This window comes from Engraulis encrasicolus, chromosome 10 (assembly GCF_034702125.1).
Source record: "Engraulis encrasicolus isolate BLACKSEA-1 chromosome 10, IST_EnEncr_1.0, whole genome shotgun sequence".
Classification (NCBI taxonomy): Eukaryota; Metazoa; Chordata; class Actinopteri; order Clupeiformes; family Engraulidae; genus Engraulis; species Engraulis encrasicolus.
The window spans coordinates 6776779-6804278 of record NC_085866.1 but is presented as its reverse complement, the minus strand read 5'-3'; the positions used below and the strand labels follow the sequence as shown (position 1 = coordinate 6804278).

Below are 27500 nucleotides of genomic sequence, written 5' to 3'. Positions count from 1 at the left end.
GAGCTTATGTGCGGAAGTCCTAATCCTCATTCTAGTCCTAACCCTCATTCTAGTCCTAACCCTAATCCTCATTCTAACCCTAACCCTAATCCTAACCCTACTACTGTAGTGCATTGTAAATTAATCAGGGTTATAAAGTAACTTTTTTCATCACTTGCCAATTTGTCTAGTAGATGTTAAATCTTATTAGCCAGACATACACTCAATATTATTCAATGTGGCTTGAAAGTTCTCTTTTGTACCAGCCAAACTGGATTTTCACCAGCATTTGGCTGGTTGGCTGGTGTTAATTTAGAACCTGGTATTGTAGCTTAGCTTGATGGTTAGCTCACGTCGACTGGACACCAGACTCGTGTAAAAGCAGTGGTGGTTTCTCCATGACCGGATGGACGGAATACTGGACCCAGTGGTGCAGAGCGGAATGTGAGGAATCCCTTGCTGTCGTGGTGAAGTCTTTGACCTGTATGGGGGACGGGGAGTGACCGTGGGGGGGGGGGGGCTGGGGGGTACCGGGGGGGCTGGGGGGCTGCTTGCTATACGATCTGGGCCACTTTACCTGTCACCAGGGCTGGCCTGGAATCGAAAAACGGCCCGGGCATTTTAGACCATTTTAGACCAGCCCCTCACATAGCCCCACCTGTTTTTCTACGATATCATTGGTTCAGTCCATTGTCTATTTTAAAGATGATCCAATGAGCTACTTCATCTAAATATCGGGCCAGACTGGGGGGAAAACAAACAAACAACAGCATCGGCCCCTGAGGACTGATGGTCCACTGGAGCAATGTATTTTTTGAAAAAAGGTTCGCACACTCCTTTGGATTTTTTTCTTCTTTTTATTAATTCATTCAATGGCAATGACGTTTCGACCTCTCGGTCTTCCTCTGATTCTGAACCTTTTTGTTCAGCGCCAGGGATTGTGCTCAAGTAACTCTCTACCACTGGAGAAATGCACTGTATGCCAGATTACCAGTGCAGCCATGCCTGTCACACACTAACACTGGTCAAAAGGACACAACCATGGCCAATCATTCACCACACCCATACAGAAAAGGTGTGTGTGTGTGTGTGTGTGTGTGCGCGCGCATGTGTGTGTGTGTGTGTGTGCATGTGTGTGTGTGTGTGTGTGTGCGCGTGCGCGTGCGTGCGTACGTGCGTGCGTGCGTGCGTGCGTGCGTGCGTGTGTGTGTGTGTGTGCGTGCACGTGTGCATGTGCATGTGCATGTGCTTGTGTGTGCGTGTGCGTGAAAGAAAGGAATCCATCTCCTATATCTGCGTACCGGTAGATTAGATAGACACTTGCTTTGAAGGTGTTGTTGTTCTAACTCAAAGACAGCCTCGTTCCTTCAAAGAGGTTCGGCAATAGAAACGAAGCCCAGCGTATCGCCAGACATGTTACAACTCTGCTTTCGCATGCAACACAAACCTGATAGGGGCCCACGGGTAGGCATGAGCATGGGGCATGCACACACACAAACAAGCACACACACACACACACACACACACACACACACACACACACACACACACACACACACACACACACACACACACACACACACACACACACACACACACACACACACACACACAATATTCACATGCACACAAACAAGGACGTACATACCCACGCACGCACACATGCCTGCATGCATGCACACACACACAGTTACGTACAGTTACGTACAGTTAAGTGTCTGCGAGTTAACATCTTACTGTGTGTGTGTGTGTGTGTGTGTGTGTGTGTGTGTGTGTGTGTGTGTGTGTGTGTGTGTGTGTGTGTGCGTCCTACTCTGTGTGTGTGTGTGTGTGTGTGTGTGTGTGTGTGTGTGTGTGTGTGTGTGTGTGTGTGTGTGTGTGTGTGTGTGTGTGTTACTGTGTGTTTGCGTCTTACTGTGTGTGTGATAGAGACGTACAGTAATTGTAGAGACAGGGGGAGGTACGGCAAGTTGACCCCGTGGCAGAGCTGCTCTGTGGGGGTACTGACCCTCCCCTTGGCCCCCTTTGTCCTCCTGGTGTGTGGGTAACCGTATAGAGGCCATGCTCAAACCTCAATTTCAGGGGTTCCAAACACAAGCTTACGTCACCACCGCTCAGGGCCAGTTTGTGCTATACGGTCAAACTCATGGGTATACACTAACCACCCTCTACAGCAGGGAATATATATATATATATATATATATTAGGGGCTTTTATGCCTTTATTTGACAGCAAGGTTCTGGCCCTCCACAAGCCCCACAAGCCCACAAGCCATTTTTCGGGTTCCGTATCAAGCTGAAACGGAACACAGGACGTTAAAATGCAGGAAATTACATCTGAGAAATGCAACATGCAACAATGCAACATGCATGTATTTTTTTCATTGACAGTCGGCAACCATAATACATATGTATAGTTCGGCCCCTTTACTGGGAGGAGTTTGAAAAACTGGCGCCCGTTGACATTTAATTGAATACCCCTTCTCTACAGCGAAAAGGGAAATCTGCACACTTCAGGAGTGCAATTCTCAAAAGCGCAGTTGTTAGACAGTTAGCAACTTGAGTAGTTGTCAAAGGGAAATCACATTGCAAATATTGTGTAATTATGGTTTCGAGAAATATGCACACTCTGTAAAAAAGCTTTATTGAGGCCTGTGAGATCTTCATCAGAGATGTTTCCCTTTTTGCTTTGTAGTTTCCAAGAAATCCTCCACGTTTTAATAATAATAATAATAATAATAATAATAATAATAATAATAATAAAAAATAATGATAAGAGATTGGTTTTATTATATAGTGCTTTTCTTGGTATTCAAAGCCGCTTCAGAGAAAAAAATCCACACATAATCGCACACACACACGCACACATGTGCGCGCGTGCGCGCGCGCGCGCACACACACACACACACACACACACACACACACACACACACACACACACACACACACACACACACACACACACACACACACACAAAACGGTGACCCTTCACTACTACACTTGCCAACCTCCTACAGCGTCATGGACAATATGTACTTCATTGTGGCTTACTGATTCCTTATGTTGGGGAAAATAAAAGAAAATGTGTAGCAATGGGAAAAAAATATGAGTACAGAAAACAGAACACAAGGTCCTGTGTGCAGGTATATGATTGATGTAACAGGTGGCAAAATTATCATTCTTCAAGTGACATTTATAATGGCACATTGGATGCCATTCCAATACTCACTTAAAATGCTTCTAGGAAATTGCACTTTTCAAAGAAGAAATTAGCCTGCACTATTACTGCTCTACAAAGGCAAAGTGCAGTAATTATGCCAACATTGAAACTGGGGAAAATACCTTAACAGCCTTGGTATTAGGTTGGATATTGTCCATCGATTATTATGCTCTTGTCCCTCTTGTTGGGCAGCCGTGGCCTAGGAGTTAGAGAGTTGGTCTTTAAATCCAGGGGTTGCAGGTTCAAATCCCCCCTGACCTCTCCCTACATCTCCATCCATGGCTGAAGAGCCCTTGAGCAAGGCACCTACTCCCACATTGCTCCAGGAACTGTAACCAATACCCTGAGAAAGAATAATTGTAAGTCGCTTTGAAATGAAATGAATGAAAGCGTCAGATATGTGCAATGTAATGTAATACTCCATGTTCGGAATGCAGTCCGCCATGAAATACGGAGTATAGCTTTTTTTTTTTTTTTTTACTCTGCATTCTTGACCTTGGCAGCTGTTGCTGTTGTTTGTGAATCCTTGAAGAGGGAGTTTTATTATCCCCTTGTTATCCCCCAGACAGTGTTTGGACGGAAACACTCGGGAGTGCTGACACTGAGTGTAAACACGTCGTTTTTCTCTCTCCATGTTGATTCAAAGCTGACTAAATATTGTTTAAAAAAAAGGAAAAAAAACACCAGCATTGTCCTTTCCCACTCAGTAATTAGAGCGATGACCTTGGTTGGCATGTTCAAATCCCATGAAGAGGACATGATCTGCTTCAGTAATGACAGTACATGTTGACATTCACATTTGTTTTTTCTGATGCCTTCAACGTCATTCTTTTTTTGTTTTGATTTTTTTTTTTGGTCTTTTACGACTTTTTTGATGACAGGACAGTTTGAGAGGTAGACAGGAAGCGAATGGGGGGAGAGACGGGGAGGGGTCGGCAAATGACCCGGGCCGGGAATCGAACCTGGGTCGGCCACACGGCAGACGAGTACCCCACCGGTTGGCCACGGCAGGGCCTCCTCCAATGTCATTCTACATAATGTATAGTTCACATTACATTACATTACATTACATTATTACATTACATTGCATTTGGCAGACCCTTTACAACCAAAGCGACCTTCAAAAGAGGACATAATCAAGCCAACATCACAAGCAAATACAAGTGCAGTTGCAAAGAGGGGTTAGTTTTTTTTAAAGAGTAAATAAAGGGTAAATAACGAGTACACACACACACACACACACACACACACACACACACACACACACACACACACACACACACACACACACACACACACACACACACACACACACACACACACACACACACACACACACAAACTAAATTAAACATCATGTCAAGAGTCTGCCTTGGGGCTAGGCCAGATGAAGGTCTTTAGTTGTTTCTTGAAGGCTGCAAGAGATGTGCTCATCGTAGGGCTATTGTACATTCTGACATCCAGGCATCCTGAGATCTATCCATCCTCTCAGTGTTCCTTTCATCACTGCACCCTCCTTCTCTCCCTCTAGTCCTGTCTGTCCATCCACTCCTCTCACTCACCCGTTCTCCTCCATCTCTCTGCAGTTCTCTGTCTCTGTCTCTGTCTCTGTCTCTGTCTGTCTGCCTGTCTGTATGTCTGTCTGTCTGTCTGTCTGTATTTCTCTCTCTCTCTCTCTCTCTCTCTCTCTCTCTCTCTCTCTCTCTCTCTCTCTCTATGCGGTGGCTCAGGACCTCCCCTCAAGTCGTCACTCTCTTACCATCTCTGGAAATGTCTCTCTTCCCCTCCGACATCCCTACATCTCTGGAAATGTCTTCATGCATGATTATGCTTGTTTTACATTCCGTCATACTTTGTTACAATCAGCTATATGTTTTCATTCTTCCCTCTCTGACCACTCAACTCTATGTTGTACTGACCTGCTTTCAGTGTCATCGTACGTAGGCCTATGTATGGTTGTCATTGTATGTTCTGGCGTCTAGACATTCCAGCATTCCATCTACTGCGTTTTCCTTTCATCACTGCACACTCTTCTCTACTTCTAGTCATGTCAACCCCATCCATCTCTCTCACTCACTCACTCATTCGCTGTCTCTCCTCAGCTCTCTCTCTCAGCTCTCTCTCTCTCTCTCTACCTCTCTCTCTCTCTCTCTCTCTCTCTCTCTGCCTTTCCCCCTCTCCCTCCCGCCATCATTTTATTAGGGTAGGGTGTGGTGGTTGGTGCAGTGGACACCAAGACTATGTGATGGTTCAATAAAAAGTCTCTCTCCCTCTCTCTCTCTCTCTCTCTCTCTCTCTCTCTCTCTCTCTCTCTCTCTCTGCTTCTTCACCACTGCTTTTCTGTTCTCCATCTCTGGACTGGTCTTTCTAATTTGGTGTTTTTGTCTTACTTTGGTATTCTCAGCCATACGTATGTTCATGTTTGCCACTGTAGGGCAATCTAGTTGTAGTGAGATGCTTTCAATGTCATTGTACGTATGTACCAGTACCAGTATGTACGTACGTATGTATGTGTAGCTCCCATTATCCATTCTGGCATCCTGAAATTCCATAGCCTGCTAAACCAGCCTAGACCGGAGTAATTTAGTCTGGCCCCGATGAACGATACCGCCGAAGATTGTTGATGAGAACAACCTGCTGTTTTTTCAAACCGCTCTGACCAATCGGCGATCTTTGCCGTTGATGTGCTTTCCCAACGGTGTTGTGAGATTCGTCGTCACTCCCTCAGAACCTCGCCCGCTTTGATTCAAAACAAATCTCTGCGTTCTGATTGGGTTTGCCAGACTCAGGGCACAGTGTTCAAAACGTTCTCAGATCCGAGGCCAGACCCACTCGCAGCTGAAACATTTTCGGTGTCCAGTGGGTGGCGCTGGTTTACCAGGCCTGAAATTCCGTCTTCTTTCAGCACTGCACCCTCTTTTCTCCCATTAGTCCTGTCAAGTCCATCCTCTCCTCTCACCCACTCGCTCCTCCCCATCTCACCTACTCGCTCTTCTCTGTCTCATAGAGCTTGAAAGTCCCGCCCCTTAGTTCTGCATTTCACGGGACCTAAGCTGACCATCTAACAACATGGTAGCGAGTAAATATCTTCCGATCTCAGTCATTACATGCGCTGGGCTACAAATATGCTGTTTAAGAGGCTAGATAAAAAGATTATTCATGCAGAAGAATCAATGTTTTGTTGCGAGGCCGTCTTCATGAAAAATGTGAAGAAACACAGCTTTCTAAAAAGTTTAGGGGTTCATACGAAAAATTAAACAAAAATGTCAGAAACAACATATGTGGAGCTCGTGGCACAACTCGAAGGGGATCGAAATATCATTTTAATACCGCCATTGGATTACATGCTACGATTTTCGGCTAAAAACGCTGTTGAGGTCCCATGAAATAGGGGAAGTGACGTCACTTTCAAGCTCTATGGGCAGCTGTGATCTAGTGGCTAAGGAGATGGGCTTTAGATCAGAGGGTGGCAGGCTTGAATCCCACCCATTAGCCACTCCATGGCTGAGGTGCCCTTAGGGCGTCAGACTTATAGCCCAGAGATTGCCGGTTTGACTCCCTACCCGCCAGCTTGATGGGGGTAGTAATTAACCAGTTCTGTCCCCCATCCACCTCCATGACTGAGGTACCCTGAGCATGGTACCGTTCTGCCACACTGCTCCCTTGGGGCGCCATTGGGGGCTGACTCTTACAAGGGTGAGGCATAAATGCAATTTTGCTGTGTGCAGTGTGCACTTGTGTGCTGTGGAGGGCTGCATCACAATGACAATGGGGGTTGGAGTTGACAATGTGAATCCCAGTTTGGCTTTCACTAATGTAATGTAATGTAATGTAATGTAATGTACTGGTAATGTAATGTATTATAATGTAATGTAATGTCATTTCATGTAAGGTAGTGTACAGAGTAAAGGAACACTGTGCAGGAAATGGTCAAAAAAGGTACTGCAACTATGCTGCTCTATGCTGCAACTATGCTGCTCATTGAAACTGGGCTGCCTATTGCCAAATTTGATCTTTACATGAAAGTTTACTAAGTAATAAACACATATTTTCTAATATGGTCCAAGTACAGTCATTTTTGCAGTTAAAATGGCTACTTTTGGAAATTCAAAATGGCGGACCATGGAGAAGATCCCCCTTTTCATGTATGAATAGTGCAGTCATAATGAATACTTAGAATTTGATGCTGGTGGTAAGTATTCATACAAAAGGTAACATTAGTGAATGGGCAGCATGAATTCTGGAAATAAACAACTAAAAATCTCACACAGTGTCCCTTTAATGTACTGTAATGTAATGTACTGTCATGTGATGTGATGTCATGTGTCTCCTCAGCCCTCAGCTCTGCGGTGGCCCAGGACATCCCCTCCAGTCCTCACGGCTGCACGGAGGGCAGCTGTTACCCGGCAACAGGCAACCTTCTGATTGGCCGAGCCAGCAACCTGACGGCCTCCTCCACCTGCGGCCTGCACGGTCCGGAGCAGTACTGCATCGTCAGCCATCTGCAGGTATAGTAGATATTAGTGGTGTCAACAACGATCGATTCGGCGATGCAATCCAATGCGGGGCATGGATGATCCAGAATCGATCCGGCAATTTCCAGAATCGATCCGGCAATTTTTTTAAGTTTCAATTACTTCCATGGATATTTCGGGAGCAAATGAATGTTAAATTAAATAAAAGCACTACAAAACATTGCAAGACGGATACAGAAAACAGCCAATAAATTGTTGTTCAGTATCTGACTATTATATTGTATTGCCTCATCATGACTGATTAAACATTTGCTTTGCTTTCAATAGAAATGTAATGCATTGCAATGATCGCTACCTCCCGAATTGTGGATGGTGAGGGCAGTGCCAATCCACACCACTAATGTAATGCATTGCAATGATCGCTACCTCCCGAATTGTGGATCGTGAGGGCAGTGCCAATCCACACCACTAATAGATGAATGTTCACATGTATAATTGTTATAGTAAAACTTGGGTTTTTTCTTTTACTTCAGACATGTTTTACCTTTTACATTGGGGGGGGGGGGGGGGGGGTTAGAGCCGAGGCGAACTTGACGGTCTCCTCCACTTGTGCAACTGCAGGTACACTACTGCATGGCTCCTGGAATTATGTAAATGTATGGTAAATTGACTGCATACCTTCGAGCACTCAAAGCGCTTTACATGTACACAATAGGAAAAGTTTGGGGGGATACAGCGTTTTTGGTTGGTAGTCCGAAGGTGCTCTTTGGTCAAAAATAGGATGCAAAAGAAACGAAGTATCCAAGGCACTCTTCCCCAAAAAGTTAAAATAGCTTTATTAAATGACTAAATCATTGTAGAAAAGTTAAAAACGCCAACATGTTTCGGCCAAGGAGTGGCCTTCATCAGGGCAGAGTCAATAACATGTTGGCGTTTTTAACTTTTCTACAATGATTTAGTCATTTAATAAAGCTATTTTAACTTTTTTGGGAAGAGTGCCTTGGATACTTCGTTTCTTTTGCGCTTTACATGTATGCCTCACATTCACCCATTCCCACACTGGTGGCAGTGGCAGCTGAGAGTGCACCTGGGAGACATGAGGGGAAACTAATAACACACATCCCACATTTCACATCTCCTATGAGCGTGTGCGAGCCCAGGCACTGCACTTACAGACAGGTGTAAGAAGTGAAATCGTGATTACACAGACTGAATTGGCACAGCATGAAATTGTGCCTCCGAATTTCGAGTTTCCGCAGAGAAACAAGCTTGTGAACGTGTGAAATTACGGTAACTGTCAGCCGTAACTGTCAGCCCCATTACTGGCCTGTCATGATAAATTGAGCTGTTTCTACAGGGGCCCTGCCCCCCCCTGCCCCTCCTGCCCCCACCATCTAGAACCGCTTGACTGTGTGGCATGTCTCCCCATTATCTCCTCACACACGTGTCAAGTCAAGTCAAGTCAGCTTTTATTGTCAGTTTTTTCATATCCACAGGTCATGCAATGAAATTGAAATGATCCATACCATGAAAGGACATAGACATACTGTAAAACCTGAGCTAGGACCAACACCAGAATCCTAGTCTCGTGCTTGGAGCTGCTACGTTTCGACAGTACAATAACCTTATGCAAAAGATAGATCAATGAAAGTTTTATTACAGGACAAATCTAATTCTACGACAAAGTACAATTTGAAAAAGTCAATGCTACCTAATTAAGAGGAAATGGTTACATGGACACTAGGTCCACGGGAGCCCTTTAGCGGGGTTTAAACTCAAAGTTTTGATCATTACACCAAAGTTTAATACCTAGGTATCCCGTGGGACGACCCCAGCCAGGGACCAATGACGTGCCGGCATTTACCTGGGCTGGGCTAAGCACAATGGCGCGGGGTTGGGTTGTAACCAACACCGTATCCAAATCATATGATTATAAATCTTTAATAAATTCACTAATGACAGTTTCAAACTCAAGACCTGTTCACCACCCGAAGTATTTCCATCAGATTGATACTAAACACATGCATAGAATTTCAAACACATCATAGTAAGCATTTAAACCACGCATATTAGATCTGGTGGGAGTTTCAGTCTCTGCGTGGGCACTGGAGGTGCGCGCATGCAGGAACAAATGGCCGCTGGCCGAGATGCGCTGGGAACGCACACCGGGGGGTGCACGCTTTTCACGCCGGGAGGTGCGCAATGCATACAGGTGACCGGAGGTTTTGGGGCGGTCCCCCCGAAGGGGGCCCTCTGTCACACAGTGCTTTTGAGATCCAGATGTCAGATATGCAATGTTTATCTTTGAAGTCAACAGAAAACTCAGAGTAGTAAAACAAAGGCGAAAGGTTGTAAACAAAGGCGTTGAAATAAGGAAAAGAAACGCAAACAAATGTTAATACCAGGCCCGTGAGCCACCAGCGCTGTGAATTCAGTGCCCCTTTGTCAGGGCCCATATGGGGGGATCTTACATTGAAATGATCCATACCATGAAAGGACATACTGTAGACATACACAGGACTAATATTTAGAGACTGACAGACTGGCTGATGTGAGTGCACCTGGGAGACCTGGAGGGAAACTAATAACACACTAATAACATAACTAATAACATTTCACACTTCCTATGAACCAGTAACGTGCGGTGAAGTTTATGGCTGGTGAGGCACTGACTTTTCCAATATCAGATTTTCAAATATACAGCTACATTGTTAGTAAATATTTGCCAAATAGGCCAACCGATAAGTTTCATATGTCATAGCTTTCTTAACATAAGGTAGGCCTACACATAGGCGGCGCTACAGCAAGACTGTTGGGGAAGCTAAAAAAAAAAAAAACCGTCATCGGAGAAACGGAACATTTCCATGCGCAACTGCAACACATTCTGGCTATTATATGTTAAAACGGCTTGCCATATGCTCTTGCCGTGCGCCAATGGAACGCTCAAACGCGACAGGCACACACACGCGGCGCACACACACACACTGAAGGCAGGGGAGGAAGACGGCTAGTTGCCAGACCATGGACTATTATCTCCCAAAAATGTCTCGAGCAATCAAATCATACACACGAATGTCCACAACTTTGTTTCTATTGACATTTTCATGCGCTATGTCACTCTACCTCCATCAGACCAGTATCAAAACTCGCAATCAAACTCGCAAAACTACTGACGAGGCAAAATGCGCACACACCGGGGGGAGACAGGAGAGCAAAGAAGCCCGCTGATTGACCATAGGTACCATGGCCAAAAATATCATATGGGTCCATCACATCCAACAGACATATCAGATGTCAGTTTTGCAGCCCAAATAATACAAATATGCTGTGATTTTGAATTTCTAGTTGAAGTAGCTTGTAATGATGTAGTTCGCTACATTTTACAGATGGAGCTAGCTTAATATTTCTATTGGATGTAGCTTGTCTAGTGGAGCTAAATGTTAGCTTACTACTAGGTTCTACAAGTAGCTTGCGCAGCCAGACACTGTTCTCGCTGCCTCACAGTGTACACTGTTCACTCCAGTCACACGCAGATGCCCAACAAACACAAGCGAATCTAGATTCTACACACATCACATTAGGCCTACATATGGTAACTAAACCACCCGGGCAGCCCACCATGATTTCAGGAAAGGTGTGCATTTTTGAAAGTGGTGTTAGCTTGGTGACAGGATAGCACAGGTGCTTTCCTTTTGAAGTGAGGGCTTGTTAGACGGAAGACAAGTAGACAACATCGATAACAACATTGCCACCAAATAGTAAACTTAGTGCTTCGGCGAGCACATCAGGGGGAAAACGGATTTCCTACCTTATTCTGTCCTGTTAATTCCTGTTACTTGAAGCTCTTAGTTTCGTTATGAAATCTTCTTCCATGGTAGCAGTCAAAGTGAACAAGCTAGCCAACACTAATGACACGACCGACTGAACTTCAGATTCGCTATGACGTAACTGCCAGCAAGACTCTCAATGCCAGAATGAGATTGCGGCCAGACTGCTGCTGGCCTCACCACTGTATCTTTCAGTGGGCGTTATGCCAAAGCGTTCAGAGTAAAGAAATGATAATCACACGTAGAAAATAGTAAAAAATGATCAGGAAAATGAGGGCACACCATACATATTTCTATTAAGTGTATAAAAACGTTTAATACAATATTACCACAGAACGATCAAAATGGAGCATGCGCACAAGCTTGTTAACGAGGGATTGCGCAATCCGGCGTGAGGCAAACTAGGAGTTGCCCCAAATTCAGCATATTGGGAGCAATTTGACATGAAATGGGCAAATATTACGATTTTGGTCACGAAAATGATTGAAAATTATTGAAACTGTTTAACTACTGCACAAATGGTAGTTATGCTGCAGATGCTCGAAAACGAATTCTTGTTACTATTATTCATACAAACCCCAACTCCGATGAAGTTGGGACGTTTGGTAAACAGTGAATAAAATCAAAATGCTATCATTTTCAAAACATTCAATCTATTCATTAGATGTAGAATAGTGAAAAGACAACATATTAAGTGTTAAAACCGAGAAAAAATATTGTTTTGGGGGACATATGTACTCATTTCTAATTTGAGAAATCCAACACGTCTCAAAAGAGTTGGGACGGGGATCAGTGAAATTTAGTAAACGTCCAAATAAGATAAAACAACAAAGAAGAACACTTCAAAATGAATTGTACTGACGGACAATATAGGTGTCCAGGTATAAGATCATCACAGAGAGGCTGAGTCACTCAGAATTAAAGATGCAAAGGGAATAATTACCATAGTTATTACATACATTTTTGAATTCCCTTTGATTTACCACGATTGAGTGTATATAAGACATATTTTTGTTAATAAAATCATTGTATAGGTTCATGACATCATGAAATATATATTGGCTGTAGTCTCACTCTAATTCCTGGAGTGCTAGAGCTATTGAAAATTGACCATATTAAGAATGCTTAATGCATGAAAATGACACAGGGGTTTAACATTCTCCTAAGCACCTGAGCTCACTTGAAATAGACCCAGAATACATGGGAAACTGTCCTTTGCTTACAGAAGTCAGCAGAAGTTGTAGAAGTCCATTCTTTTTGACAATAATAGAGCATTGCCCATCCTGTGCTACAGTGAAAATGGACCATCCAACTTGTGTTAGTGCTAGCTTCAAAAGTCAGCCTCCATGATGGCATGCGGATGCAGTAGTGCATTGGTTAAGATGTTCTCACTCATCTGTAGAGTTAAATACAGTGCTGAATGGTATAAATGGGTTTTAAACAGCATGAAAAGCCACTCATGCATTATATTTTGAAGGGAGATCTTCGATTACTGCCACATAGTAAGGTCAAATTGCATTCTCTACTATGTTTTAACAGTTTGGCTCCATCATAAGGACCAGCATGTGATAAAATGGTGGGTTTTTGGTCAAGACCTGTCACACTGTAAGCACTACAGAAACGAAAACATTGCAAAACATGACAAGGAATACACCCACCATTTAAGCTGGTGAAATCATGTCCAAGATAGGAATTAACACTGTTTTTTATATAAAATCATCTCATCGGTTAATGTATTTAACTGTTAAGTGTTGTCTTTTGTTTTGTTTTTAGTCTTCCTCGACATTTGCTGCCATTTATTGTCCCCGTCCCAACTCTTTTGAGACGTGTTGGATTTCTCAAATTAGAAATGAGTACATATGTCCCCCAAAACAATATTTTTTCTCGGTTTTAACACTTAATATGTTGTCTTTTCACTATTCTCCATCTAATGAATAGATTGAGTGTTTTGAAAATGATAGCATTTTGATTTTATTCACTGTTTACCAAACGTCCCAACTTCATCGGAGTTGGGGTTAGTATTTACTGCATCTCATCATTCTCATAGGGTTGGTGAGGCACTGCCTCCCCTGTCGTATTGGAGCGCACGTGCCTGCTATGAACGTATGTGAGCCCATGCATGTGTAAAAAGGGAAATTGTGATTGATTACACAGATTGCATTGCAGAGCATGAAATTGTGCTTCAGAATTTTGAGTTCCCGCCGAGAAACGAGCTTGTGAACGAGTGAAACTAACTGTCAGCCGTAAAGTAACTGTCAGCCCCATAACTGGCCTGTCATGATAAAGTCTGAGCCCTCAGGCTGGCAACTAGTCTGTCAGTCGGCCACTTATTGGTTTCCTCTGGTCTTCCAGGCAGCAGAGCTATTGCAGAGGGAAGAGCAAATTCCACCTTCCAGCTTGAGATCTGAGTGACAGAGCTAATTTTTTTCCTTTTTTTTGGGGGGGGGGGGGTAATGAAGTGGATCTACGGCAAAATGTTTTTTTAAAGCGTGATCAGGCCACTACAGTGAAACACTCTGCTCAGAAACATTCTATAGAACAGTGGTTCCCAACCTATGGGTCGGGACCCACCTTATGGGTCGCCAAAGATCCACAGGGGGTCGCGGAGCCCTCTTGATTTTCAGGGGTTTCATTTTAAATATATATAGCCCATGTTGAATAAAATACAAAGCATTTAACTAATAAATGCATAGAAGCAACACATTGTAAGTGCTACATTACATTTTTATTCTATATTTGACCAAAGACGAATTGAGGAATAAAATAACTAAAATGAGTTTTCGCAGGAAACAGAGGGCATCTTGTGACATGCATCTTGCGTGGTTGGGTCACCAAAGCTTACAATAGTAAAAACATGGGTCCCTTAAGAAAAAGGTTGGGAACCACTGCTATAGAAGGACAACAACCTCCCATCCCCCCGGCCCCACCCACCGCCCCCAATCTCAAAGACTGGAGTACTGTATGGAAAAAAAGAGAGTCCCACCTAAACACACATACACACACAGGTTGCTATGAGCCTTGGTGTCAGTGTTTCCCTTTCATGTCATTGACAGAAGGGTGGCTGACGTGACGTGACACACCCATGTAGACAGTAAATGCGGTCTTCCAGAGAGGCCCAATGCTTCAGACTCAGGCTGCTTGAAAAGGCTGTAGCCCAGGGATGGGCAACTGGAGGCCCAGGGGCCACATGCCTGCCCGCTTCCTCACAGTGCGGTCTGTAGGTAAAACGTAATTTAAAAAAAGACCAGATTAAAAAAAAAAAAAAATCACTACTAAATCAATTCAGTGAGCAACCAACTGCACCTCAAACTCTGCAAGTAAGACTCAGATTCATATGGCCATTCAAAGCAAAAGAACACTGTTGAGTGCTTGCTTTATTCTTATGTTCTTTTACTTTTTCACTAATGCTTGGTGCTCAACAGTCTCATATCAAAATGAACCGTTTAGTTTTTGTTCCATAAATGCTTTCTATAGATTTAAATCTTTGATTGTGAGTGAGGTCCTTATAAACCACAATAATAAGTGCCATGCTGGTACAGTGAGTCCAATATGTATTTGATCCCTTGCTGATTTTGCCGGTTAGCCCACTAATAAAGACATGATCAGTCTATACATTTATGATAATATGTATTCAAACATGGAGAGACAAAATATCAAAAAGAAATTCCAGAAAATAACTTAAAATAATATATTTTAATTTATTTGTATTTAATTTAGGCAAATAAGTATTTGACCCCTCTAGCTAAAGAAGATAAAGTGTTTGGTGGCAAAGCCCTAGTTGTCTAGCACTGAGGTCAGATGCTTCTTTTAGTTGATGACAATGTTTGTGCATATAGTATAAAAGATTTTTGTTTGCAGATTATCTCTAAAACATTGACAGTTTGTGGCTGTAGCTTGGCAAATGGGAGGTTCAGTTCCCTCCATAGAATTACTATAGGGTTAATATTTGGAGACTGTCTAGGCCACTTCACGACTTTAATATGCTTCTTATTGAGCCACTCCTTCGTTGCTTTGACTGTATGTTATGTATTATTGTCATGTTGGGAGATCCAAAAATGGCCCACCTTCAGTGTAGTGGTGGAGGGAAGGACGTTTGCACTCAGGATTGCACATTACATGTCTCCCTCCATCCATTTGTTGATGATGTGAAGTTGTCCTGTGCCTTGGCCAGACAAATACCCTCAAACCATAATGATACCACTTTCATGCATGATGGTGAGGAGGGTGTTCTTGGGATCATAGACAGCAGTTCTCTTTCTCAAAACACATTGCATTGTGTTAATGCCAAACAGCTTGATTTTGGTTTCATCTGACTACAACACCTCCTTATCATATCCTAAACCAGTCTGATGTCCATTGGCAAACCTCAGGTGGGACTGCACAGGTTCCTTCTGAAGCAGGGGTCCCATGTGTGCACTACAGGAGTTTAAACCTCTGTGGCATTAAGTGCTACCAGTAGTTTCCTCAGTGATTTTGGTCCCAGTAGCTTTGATATCATTGCCTAGTTCATCCCGTACAGGTCTAAGGTGCTTTCTTTCTGTTCTCATGATTATCAAATCCCTACAAAAGGTCAAATCTTGTATAGAACCCCAGACAGGCTGATGGATAGTCATTTTGTATTCCTCACATTTTGGAAGAAATGCATCAACAGTTGGGTCATTAATACCCAGTCTCTTTCTTGTGGCTTTGCAGCCCATTTAATCTTTGTTCAGGTCTAAACTCTTGTCCCTGATATCATTTGACCGCTCTTTGGTCTTTCCCATGCTGGTGAGGTTGGAGTGTGACTGATTCACTCATACTATGGACTGATTCTGCTGATTCAATGCGTCTTTTATGCATGTTAGTATATACAGGTGTCTTTAATTCAGATGACAAGTTGATCGGAAGTGCCGATCTGCTCCGTGGGCCCGGAACTGTTATCAGTTGGCAGGGGATCAAATACTTATTTTGCTTGATGAAATGGAAATAAATTAATATATATTCTCTTAAATTAATTTCTGGATTTTCTTTTTGATATTCTGTCTCTCCATATTAGAATACATATTATCATAACATTTATTGACTGATCATGTCTTTGTTAGTAGGCAAACCAACAAAATCAGCAAGGGATCAAATACTTATTGGACTCACTGTATACAGGGCTGGACTGGCCATCTGGCAGGGCGGGCATTTCCCGGTGGGCCTCGGACCCTCGTGGGCCCCTATTTTCAGAAATGTAAACGCCACTTATTATGAGGGGCCCCTTACAGCCAAAAGTGCCCGGGCCCTATTTCTCCCCCCAGTCCAGCCCTGCTGGTCTGCAGCATCACAGTATGGCCTCCAGGGTAATCAAGTACAATTTAATTCCTATTCACTGGTCTCAAGTACTGTAGGCTAGTGGTGCGCACATACAAGATGCAGGTGCAGGACAAAAGCTCAGAATATAAAAATGAATGTCCGCACACTGCTCCCATGTTGCTTTTTGATTTTTCAAGTGAGCGCTTTTGAGCTGGTCGCTCTTCATCAGGCTACTATTAACTGGGCTCAAAAACTTTCGGAATTGAAAATCGCAGAGAGCTGTTTCTAGGAAATACATTACTGTAAGTGTTCTTACACATGTGTCCAGGGGCAAATTATGACTCCACGGGCCCCTGGGCCAGACAACAAGAAAGGCCCCCTCCATGGGTCCCTGAGCCAGACAATAAGAAAAGCCCCCTCCAAATTCCCCTGGGCCAGACAACAGGAAAGCCCCCCTCCATGGATGTTGTCAGTTTCCAAAAGATTCAGGGCTTCAGGCCAGATGTTATAGAGACCCTACAGCAGCGCTATTCAAATGGAGGCCCTGGGACCAGATGCGGCCCTTGGACAGCAAGGTTTGGGCCCCCACAAGCCCCTTTACTTGAAATAGCCTTCAGATTCGTTTTTCGGAATTTAGAGATGAAAGTATGGGTTCCGTACCGAGCTGAAACAGGACACGGGATGTGAAAATGCAGGAAATTACATCTAAGGAAAGCTGAACTTTCTGGGGGAGGACCGCCAGACCCCCCACTTCAATGTAGTCTCCCACATTGTTTTCATTGACAGTGGGCAGCCATAATACATACGTATAGTTCGGCCGCTTTACTGGGGGAAATTTGAAAAACTGGCCCTCGTTGACATTTAATTGAATACCCCTGCCCTACAGTATGGCGTTGGAGGTCCTGGGGTATGTCCCCCTAGAACAGCGGTTCCCAAACTTTTTTCCCTGCGCACCCCCTTGTACATTTCAGTGTGGTTCGCGCACCCCCTAAGCAAATATTTTGGTGTGCTAATGGCCACATTGTGGCCACAAGATTCACTGCGCATTCACTGCACATTATGCACAGTTGTTTTGGGGAAACCTCTTTTCCAATAGTCTGGGAGTTAAACTAAACTTCAGATGGACCCTTCCAGCATACAATTCACCATACAACTACTTAATGTTCATTAATGCTGAATGAAAACTACTCACATATCCACCATTGCTCTATTTAGCTCGCGCACCCTCTTATGGCAGGCTGCGCACCCCCAGGGGTGCACGCACTACAGTTTGGGAAACCCTGCCCTAGAACATTGAAAAAGTGACATTGGAAAAGGAAAGGCTTGGCCTTCAGGGCCCCCTTGACTCTTGGGCCCCTGGGCCTGTGCCCGGTAGGCCCGTGCAGTAACCCATCCTTGCATGTGTGTGTGTGTGTGTGTGTGTGTGTGTGTGTGTGTGTGTGTGTGTGCGTGTGTGTGTGTGCGTGTGTGTGTGTGTGTGTGTGTCCTCAGGAACCCGATAAGTGCTTCTACTGTGACTCCACGAGACCAAACGACGCCTACCACCATCACCGCCACAGCCACCGTGTGGAGAACGTCATCTACCTCAGAGACCAGAACGGAGATCTAACCTGGTGGCAGGCTGCTAACGGTGTGTGTGTGTGTGTGTGTGTGTGTGTGTGTGTGTGTGTGTGTGTGTGTGTGTGTGTGTGTGTGTGTGTGTGTGTGTGTGTGTCAGAGTGTGTGTGGTCAGAGTGTGTGTTTGTGTGCATGTGCGTGTGCGTGTGTGTATATGTGTGTGTTGACAAGCATGGATTTATTTTATTGATCCTACATGCACATAATGCCTAGAATCAGAGGAAGTACATACTGCTGGCCCTCGCTATGCGTTTAAATGAGGGATTTATTGAATTTGTTGTTTTAACAATATGTGCACCTCTGGTCCTCAATTAATCTTCCACCTGCTCTTGCCTCTGCTCAGGAGTGGAAGGGGTTAGCATTAGACTCAACCTGGAGGCCGAGTTTCACTTCACTCATCTCATCATGAAGTTTAAGGTATATTGATTTATTTGTCTATTCGTCCATGTTTGTGTTTGCATTGTACAATTATATAATTGTTGCCGGCATCAGGGCTTGACACTGGCACCAGCCAACCGGCCAAATGCTGGTAAAACTTGGCTGTGACTAGTAATACTTTCAGTGTCACTAGCCAATTTTGGCTGGCAGCTTATTTCTCGGTATGATATACGACTCATAGTAGATATTCTATTGTTCGCCCCTTGTGTATCAATTGTTTGTATTTAAGTTCAAGAAAAATCTCAGTGACTCAGTTTTTACTTGCTTGATATATACAGTACTTCCATGTAGAGAGCTATACACTCCTCTTGCTTTAGCACCTCATATTCTGAGAGGTTAGACGTATACTATCATGATAACGAAAAAAAAAACAATATCAAATCTGTAGCTAGTGGAATACCTGAATGGCTAGTGACTCGGGAGAACCACTAGCCACAGTGGACAGTGGGTGAAAAGTTAATGTCAAGCCCTGGCCTGCATGTACCCTTGTGCCTACTGAATGTGTCTGCATATACCCATAATTAGGGGTGTAGATAATAATCGAAATGTATCGATGCTGACCGGGGTTCGATTATGGACCTGGGCCCTTTGCCGACCCTTCCCCATCTCTCTCTCCCAACTCGCACCTTGTCACTACCTTCACTGTCCTATCTCTTATAAGCATAAATAACGGGTTAAAAAAGCCCCCCAAAAAAAGACTTATAAAGAATTAACAGACGTGTGGCGTTCGTTGTCATCCATGTCACCAGACGTTCCGTCCGGCCGCCATGTTGATCGAGCGCTCGGCGGACTTCGGCCGCTCGTGGAGGCCGTACCGCTACTTCTCCTACAACTGCACCCGCACCTTCCCCCGCGTGCCCACACACACCCTGCAGCTCATCGACGACGTCATCTGCGAGGAGCGCTACTCGGACATAGAGCCCTCCACCGAGGGAGAGGTGAGCTAGTGTGCACTCTACATACTGTATGCTGTGCCTGTGTGTCGGTGTGTGTGTGTCTACGTGTCTGTGTGTGTGTGTGTGTGTGTGTGTGTGTGTGTGTGTGTGTGTGTGTGTGTGTGTGTGTGTGTGTGTGTGTGTGTGTGTGTGTGTGTGTGTGTGTGTGAGTGCACGTGTGTGTGTGCATCCAAGATAAATTCTCAAACTGTGGAATGTCTCCCTGAAGGGTAAAAGATGTCAATTTTGATGTCTCACCAGATCTATCAGCAAAATATACATGTATATGCATGTAACAGAATGAGGGACCCCTTTGGCCATTAATTTATAATGACAGTTCGAACAATTGCACACACACACACACACAAACACACATGCTTGTATGCTAATAAAACACCTCTTTGAAACCTTGAATGTCATTTAATTATATGTGTGCTGCATGACCTATTTCATTCCCACTCCTTCTCCCCTCCTCCTCCACCAGGTCATCTATAAGGTGCTGGACCCCTCCATTCATGTCAAGGACCCCTACAGCCTGGAAATCCAAGGTGAGAAAGACTAATGAGTGAGAGACTGCGCTGACTGTGCTGACCTTTCATAGCCTAGAAATCTAGACGCCCCCAGTGGCCGCAAGCTGTAGGGGTTTAGCTCGCTACGCTAGACCTCTCATTGAGGGACATCTAATTGTGTGTGTGTGCTGTTGGATTATGGGCCTGGCTATTTATTCTGGTGCAGTTAGAGAAAAGATTTTTCATTAAACTTAAAATCTAACTACAGTATGTGTCAGCCATAATCCGGTATATTCTTTTAAATGTAGTCAGAGAGCATGGTGTCCAATTGAATTTGGCTGGTTTATTCATCCAAAGCATCCAACAGTAATATAATGAAGTATGGTACTATTGGTAGCATGGAAGTATAGTAATTGAATGAAAGTTACAAATTGTTACAGTAAAGCATAGCAAAGCCTCTGGAGTTCAGCACCTTCGCCTTCTCCCTCTCTTCTCTATCATCCTCTCCTTCTCCCTCTTTTCTCTCATTTATCGTCTGTTCTCCTCTCTCTACTTCTCTCCTCTCTTCTCCCCTCTATCCTCTATCCTCCTCTTCCTTCTCCCTCTCCTACCTCCTCTATCCTCTATCCTCCTCTCCTTCTCCCTCTCCTACCTCCTCTATCCTCTATCCTCCTCTCCTTCTCCCTCTCCTACCTCCTCTATCCTCTATCCTTCTGCTCAATAGAAATGCTGCGCATCACGAATCTGCGCATCAACTTCACCAAGTTGCACACGCTGGGCGACGACATGCTTGACCGGCGTGCGGACGTGCTGCAGAAGTACTACTACTCCCTGTACGAGCTGGTGGTGCGCGGCAGCTGCTTCTGCTATGGCCACGCCTCCGAGTGCGCCCCCGTGCCCGGCGTCAACATCCGCCACGAGACTGGCATGGTGGGTACTGACCACACAGGTTATTATTACTCCTAAAGGGACACTGTGTGAGATTTTTAGTTGTTTATTTCCAGAATTCATGCTGCCCATTCACTAATGATACCTTTTTCATGAATACTTACCACCAGCATCAAATTCTAGGTATTCATTATGACTGGAAAAATTGCACTTTTCATACATGAAAAGGGGGATCTTCTCCATGGTCATTTTTAGCAGCAAAAATGACTGTACTTGGACCATACTAGAAAATATTTGTTTATTACTTAGTAAACTTTCATGTAAAGATCAAATTTGGCTATAGGCAGCCCGGTTTCAATGAGCAGCATAGTTGCAGTACCTTTTTTTACCATTTCCTGCACAGTGTCCCTTTAACGCAGGCATGTCAAACTCAGAGTCATGGGCCAAATCTGGCCCATGGTGACATTTTATTTAGACCGCGACATCATTTTGCCACATAGTTAATATGTAGTGAAAGGACTTGAACACGAAATGTGGTGCATCCCACTTGGTCTAATCCAGGGTAGCAGCGCACACAGCATCAGTAGTGAGTGATATCTCCAATTTTGCCTCCGAGTGCGCTCTCGTGCCCGGCATCATCTTCATCCGCCACGAGACCAGTGTTGCCAGATTGGGCTGTTTACCACCCAATTGGGCTGCTTAGGATGGCTGTGTGCGGGTAAAAATGGCATTTAGCAGAAAAACACGCCCAATTTTTGCCATAGAAAGCAATAAAATTGGGTGGGATTTTGTGCTTCTAGGCGGGTTTTGAGCATTTTTTGGGCTGGAAATCATCAGCCTCATCTGGCAACCCTGCACGAGACTGGCATGGTGGGTGACGTAGTGCAGAGCACAGGTTATTACTGTAGCCAACAGCATACATATATCTTATATGATGATCAAGGAGATGGCGCATCTCAATGTCGCTTATCATAACAATGAAAATAATATTGCGTAATTCAAAAAATGACACAAGTTGGGTGTTGCATTTTTTTTCATGACAATTTCCAGTTGCTTCTTCCAATACATTCATTTTTTTTCTATGCTAATTTCTGTGTGGTATATCCTCTGGCAATATCTCAATCCATCTTCCTCATCCTTTTAACTTTTATGCTTATATTGGACACGCTTCATGTACTATACGGGATGTAGATTGTTGTTTTGTGATTGAACAGATCCATGGACGCTGCGTATGCAAACACAACACAGAGGGCCTGAACTGTGAACGCTGCCGAGACTTCCACAATGACCTGCCCTGGAGGCCCGCCGAGTCCAACAACCCACACACCTGCAGGGGTAAGCAGCACACCTATAACTTACGCTAGACCCAACCACTATGGACCTTACTTATCTAAGAATCCTGGTCCTAACCTACGTTGACCTATGTCTCTACAATCTCTATCTATCTCTTCTACCTCTGCCTTCCTGCTATTTCTGCCTCTACCTCTCCTTTCAAATCCACCTCTAACAATGATGTTTTTTCCCATTTGTTAAGCACTTTGAGTTACATGCCTTGTATGATTCAGTGCTATACAAATACAATTATTATTATTATTATTAATACCTGTGGGCTATTCCAGACAGTTATAAGCCAGTTACCTGTAAATTGCCGTAGATTAAGTGGTGAACTTGAAAGATGGGCAGAGAATGAATGACTTTCCGACCAACGCTGATACTTCATGTGTTCTTGTTTCCTGTTCCCAGAATGCAACTGTAATGGCCACTCCCCCGAGTGCCATTTTGACATGGCCGTGTATTTGGCCACGGGCAACGTCAGCGGAGGCGTCTGTGACAACTGCCTGCACAACACCATGGGCCGCAACTGCGAGACCTGCAAACCCTTCTACTACAAGGACCCCGTGAGAGACATCAGAGACCCTGCAGCATGTGTTGGTAAGACTAGGTTCTTCCGTCTCGCTCTAGTTGCTTCTGGTGTCAGAGAATCGTATATGAGAGTGAGATAAAGCAGGCGGGTTCTTTTCCGGTATCCACTTTACGTCGGGTGAACGCCCCTTTAGAAGACCTTCGATTAGGAGACCTTCGTCTTGAGGTAGAGAATAAATGGAGTCCCCTTAGCGCTGTAGACGGCGGTAGCGCACGTCTTGTGTAAACACCACAAAAACAGAAGAAGTAGGGGACAACGCCCCCTTAGGAAACCCAGCTTGAGCACACGCTTTTGCATTGAGTGGGCGTGTTTTGCGATATCTTGGTTTAATTCAGTATTTTTGGTCCCACTCTAGTCGCTTCTGGTGTGTTTGTGCCATAAGTCTTAGGAATCCTTTAGGAATCATTTAGAATCTCTGTAGATGTATACATATACAAAGTATACATATAACCATAAGCTGACCAGAGAGTGGATATGGACATAGTAAAATATCAACAGCACAATATATCATAAAAGAATGTTAAACATAAAACATTTTTTTTTTTTACATACATATGTAACATATTGAAATGATGAAGCATAGAGCAGTGGAAGTTTTTGTGTGTTAGTCTTTCAACTTTTTTCTTTCCTTTCCATTTGACTTGTTTGCCATCTCTCCATCTCCAAACCCTTCGTTGTACGGTACACACATGTACACATTCATTCTCAAAGACATTCCTTAGAGGGGCAGAGATGATTACACAAGACGACTAACATTCTTCCTCTCCATCTCTCTCTCTCTCCCTCTCTCTCTATCCCTCTCTCTCTCTCTCTCTCTCTCTCTCTCTCTCTCTCTCTCTCTCTATCTCTCTCTCTCCCTCTCTCTCTATCACTCTCTTTATCTCTCTCTCTCTCCATCTCTCTCTCTATTCCCCTCTCTATCCCCCCCCTCTCTCTCTCTCCCTCTCTCTCTATCCCCCCTCTCTCTCTCTCCATCTCTCTCTCCCTCTCTCTCTACCCCCTCTCTCTCCATCTCTCTCTCTCTCTCTCTCCCCCCCCCCCTCTCTCTCTCTCTCTCTCTCTCTCTCTCGCTTTGCCCCCCATTCATTCCTTACCATTATATCCTCTCATTCTGTCATCATGCAGCCACTCTCCTGCTGCCTTTCCTTTCACCATACCCTTGTCTTCAGCTCAGGGTCAGTATGGAAGATATTTCCATTTCAAGTAGCCTATACAACAGACATGCTATGATTCAGCATATAGACATACACTAAAAAGGAGCCACAGAATCTATGACTATCTTACAAATTTACTTTGACTTTTGACTCAACCCAGTAGCATTCGTATGAAAAGCAGTGTCATAAGGCTGTCATGCACGTGTCATAAACATTATTGTCAATGTCATGAAATAGTTGAATTCGGTTATGGTAAAGATAGCCCTAAAAATGTCAACTAGGTAACACTTTATTTTAGGGATACATCTATTAGCACTAATACATACAATGTTAATGCCTGCATAAGTAGCTTGTAAGGCATGTACTAAGCAAACGCTAAGGCCTACTAGGTCCTTACTAAGGTTAAATTGGTAATAAATCCCTTATTGTGCATGAACAAGACATTTGCGAATACATGCCTAACAAATGTTTGATTTTGCTTTGTACATGCCTTACAAGTTATTTATACAGGAACATTGTATGTGTAACCGAGGGTAGGTTGGAGATCTAGGTAACTGTGTGTTTTAACGACTACGCCACTGGTGGCCTTGCACCACCAGATATACTTGTTGAACAATGGTTCTTAGACCAAGTTTTAAACCAGGGTTTCCCGCACACAGGTAAGTAAGTAAAGGCAGAGGCATGGGTTCAAGTGATAATACAATTGTCAGTATTTATTTAACAGCTCCAACCAGCAGGCTGGTGTTGGTTCAGTTATTTTCTCTTTTTGCTAACCCCACAAAACAAAATCAAAATACATTAAAAAGGGCAACAACTGGTTCACACACACAATAGGCCTAACAGAGCAGCAGTGGCATCGCTCTGCTGAAAACAAAATGACAAGTTGCAAGGTTTTGAATGTTCACACACTGAATGTACATCACAACATAATAAATGTTTACAAAGGTACTAGACAAAGCATGCAGGGATCAGAATCACACAATATTATAGATGAGTCATGCAATATGTAGGCCTGCTTCAGAATCACACAAAATCATGAAGTGTAATCTGAAATTCACACTTAAGTTGAACAAACCATGCAGATTAGGCTACGCTATGGCAAACATTAGCAGTGTTAAAACGATGTAGAAACATACACAGTACATTACCAAAACAAGTTTTACCTTGTTGCAACCAACTGAAGCTTAGCATCTCCAAACAGCGCTCCCAGCAGTCACAAGGAACATCCACTACAATAATAATAGTGACAAGATTAGGGCGCTAGCCACAAACATATACATTATAAAACAAACATGTGTTGCATTAAAATACACACCAGCACAAAGTTAAAACATACCCCCTGCAGCACCAAAGCAGACTGACACACCACACCAAAGCTTGAGATGCCCCCAGCATCCTCAAGACGAAACCATCAGGGCAGGCATCCTCCATCTACCCAGAGGCATTCCGTATGCTGCGGAAGCAAACACTTCCCGTGAAGCAGCGAGGACCGGGGGACAAGGCGACAAAGCAGGGCTTGTGCGTGACCGGTCTGTCAGAGCCCTTTTTATGAATGAGAAGCTAATTGGTGCGTAGCCACCGGCATGCTACCTGGGGGTGTGACAACAAGAGGTAAGCTATGGTGGCTGCAGGAGGACAATTGACAACAGTACTCGGGTTACATATGCATTAGTGCTAATAGATGTATCCCTAAAATAAAGTGTTACCTAACTTTTCATGACCATAAAACATTTATGACATTGACATTATGTTAATGACTCGTTCATGACTGTGTCATGACATTGTTTTGGCACTATCATATACTATCATAGACAGTACTCATACATGGACATAAGACAGTATGAGCACTGTCTATGTCCATACTGTCTTATGTCCATGTATGAGTACTGTCTATGTCTATACTGTCTATGTCCTTACCTAGATTCGTCTATGTCTGCATGGGAAAGCAAGAAACGTAATTTCAAATTATTTGTATGACCACTGCATGTAAAGAAATTGACAATAAAACCAACTTGACTTGACTTGACTTGACTTGATTATGATACTGTTATGTCATACGTTTGAAGCCAGCGTTAAGTAAAGTGTAACCTGGCCTTACCGTGGCCTAACGGTAGGGCACTGGGTTACTACGGTGACCAGGGTTCGATTCTGGCCCGGGTCATTTGCCAGTCCTTCTCCATCTCTCTCTCCCCACACGTTTCCTGTCCCTCTCTCACTATCCTATCACCAATGAAGGTGTAAAAAGCCCTAAAAATATCTTGAAAAAAAGTCAAGTGTAACCTGCGTAATATTGACACTGCACGTGTTGCTGTGTACGTGTAACCTACGCAATATTGACCCTGCATGTGTTGATGTGTTTGTGTGACCTACAGTACGTAATATTGACACTGCATGTGTTGCTGTGTCCTGCTCCAACATGTGACTGTGATGCCGTCGCTAAGTGAAAGTGTAACCTACATAATATTAATAATAATAATACATCAATTTTATATAGTGCTTTTCTAAATACCCAAAGACGCTTTACACAACATGCAACATAAAACAAAATCATGAACAGACATTCAAAGACATACAGAGACTAAAACACAACACAACGGCAATGGAAAGTTATTTTTCTGTCCATAAATTATGACGGTATGGAGCGTTCACGTTAGTGGAGAAATATGGAAGCCCACGACGGGGGCGGCGATGAAAAGGCCATGGCGGGATACGAAAATCCAGAGCCTCCCGTCGTGGGGGGCGAGCTCGGCTGAAGGAGGCAGCCGAACAAGCCGGTGTGGTGTAATATTGACACCACATGTGTTGTTGTGTTGATCTCCTCATGTGTTGCTGTGTTCTTCTCCAGCATGTGTTGCTGTGTTCGTGTAACCTATAATATTGACTCCCCATGTGTTGCTGTGTTCGTGTAACCTATAATATTGACTCCCCATGTGTTGCTGTGTTCGTGTAACCTATAATATTGACTCCCCATGTGTTGCTGTAATATTGACTCCCCATGTGTTGCTGTAATATTGACTCCCCATGTGTTGCTGTAATATTGACTCCCCATGTGGTGCTGTAATATTGACTCCCCATGTGTTGCTGTAATATTGACTCCCCATGTGTTACTGTAATATTGACTCCCCATGTGGTGCTGTAATATTGACTCCCCATGTGTTGCTGTGTTCTTCTCCTCATGTGTTTCTGTGTTCTTCTCCTCTTCCTTCCTCCAGCGTGTGACTGTGACCCGGTGGGCGCGGTGGACGGTGGTGTGTGTG

At 43.9% G+C, this 27500-nt stretch overlaps 1 protein-coding gene across 2 annotated transcripts in view; it reads left to right on the top strand.

Annotated features, from left to right (window-relative positions):
* lamb2l (laminin, beta 2-like) overlaps positions 1-27500 on the top strand; it is a 121954-nt gene that overhangs the window by 46848 nt on the left and 47606 nt on the right. For both annotated transcript variants that reach the window (XM_063207954.1, XM_063207955.1), the window contains exons 3-11: positions 7535-7707; positions 18270-18408; positions 18739-18812; positions 19583-19771; positions 20253-20316; positions 21002-21207; positions 22380-22500; positions 22909-23097; positions 27456-27500. The exon at positions 27456-27500 is cut by the window's right edge and continues 135 nt beyond it. In XM_063207954.1, coding sequence (XP_063064024.1) covers positions 7535-7707; positions 18270-18408; positions 18739-18812; positions 19583-19771; positions 20253-20316; positions 21002-21207; positions 22380-22500; positions 22909-23097; positions 27456-27500 — 1200 coding nt within the window. The remainder of the gene's footprint in view (positions 1-7534; positions 7708-18269; positions 18409-18738; positions 18813-19582; positions 19772-20252; positions 20317-21001; positions 21208-22379; positions 22501-22908; positions 23098-27455) is intronic.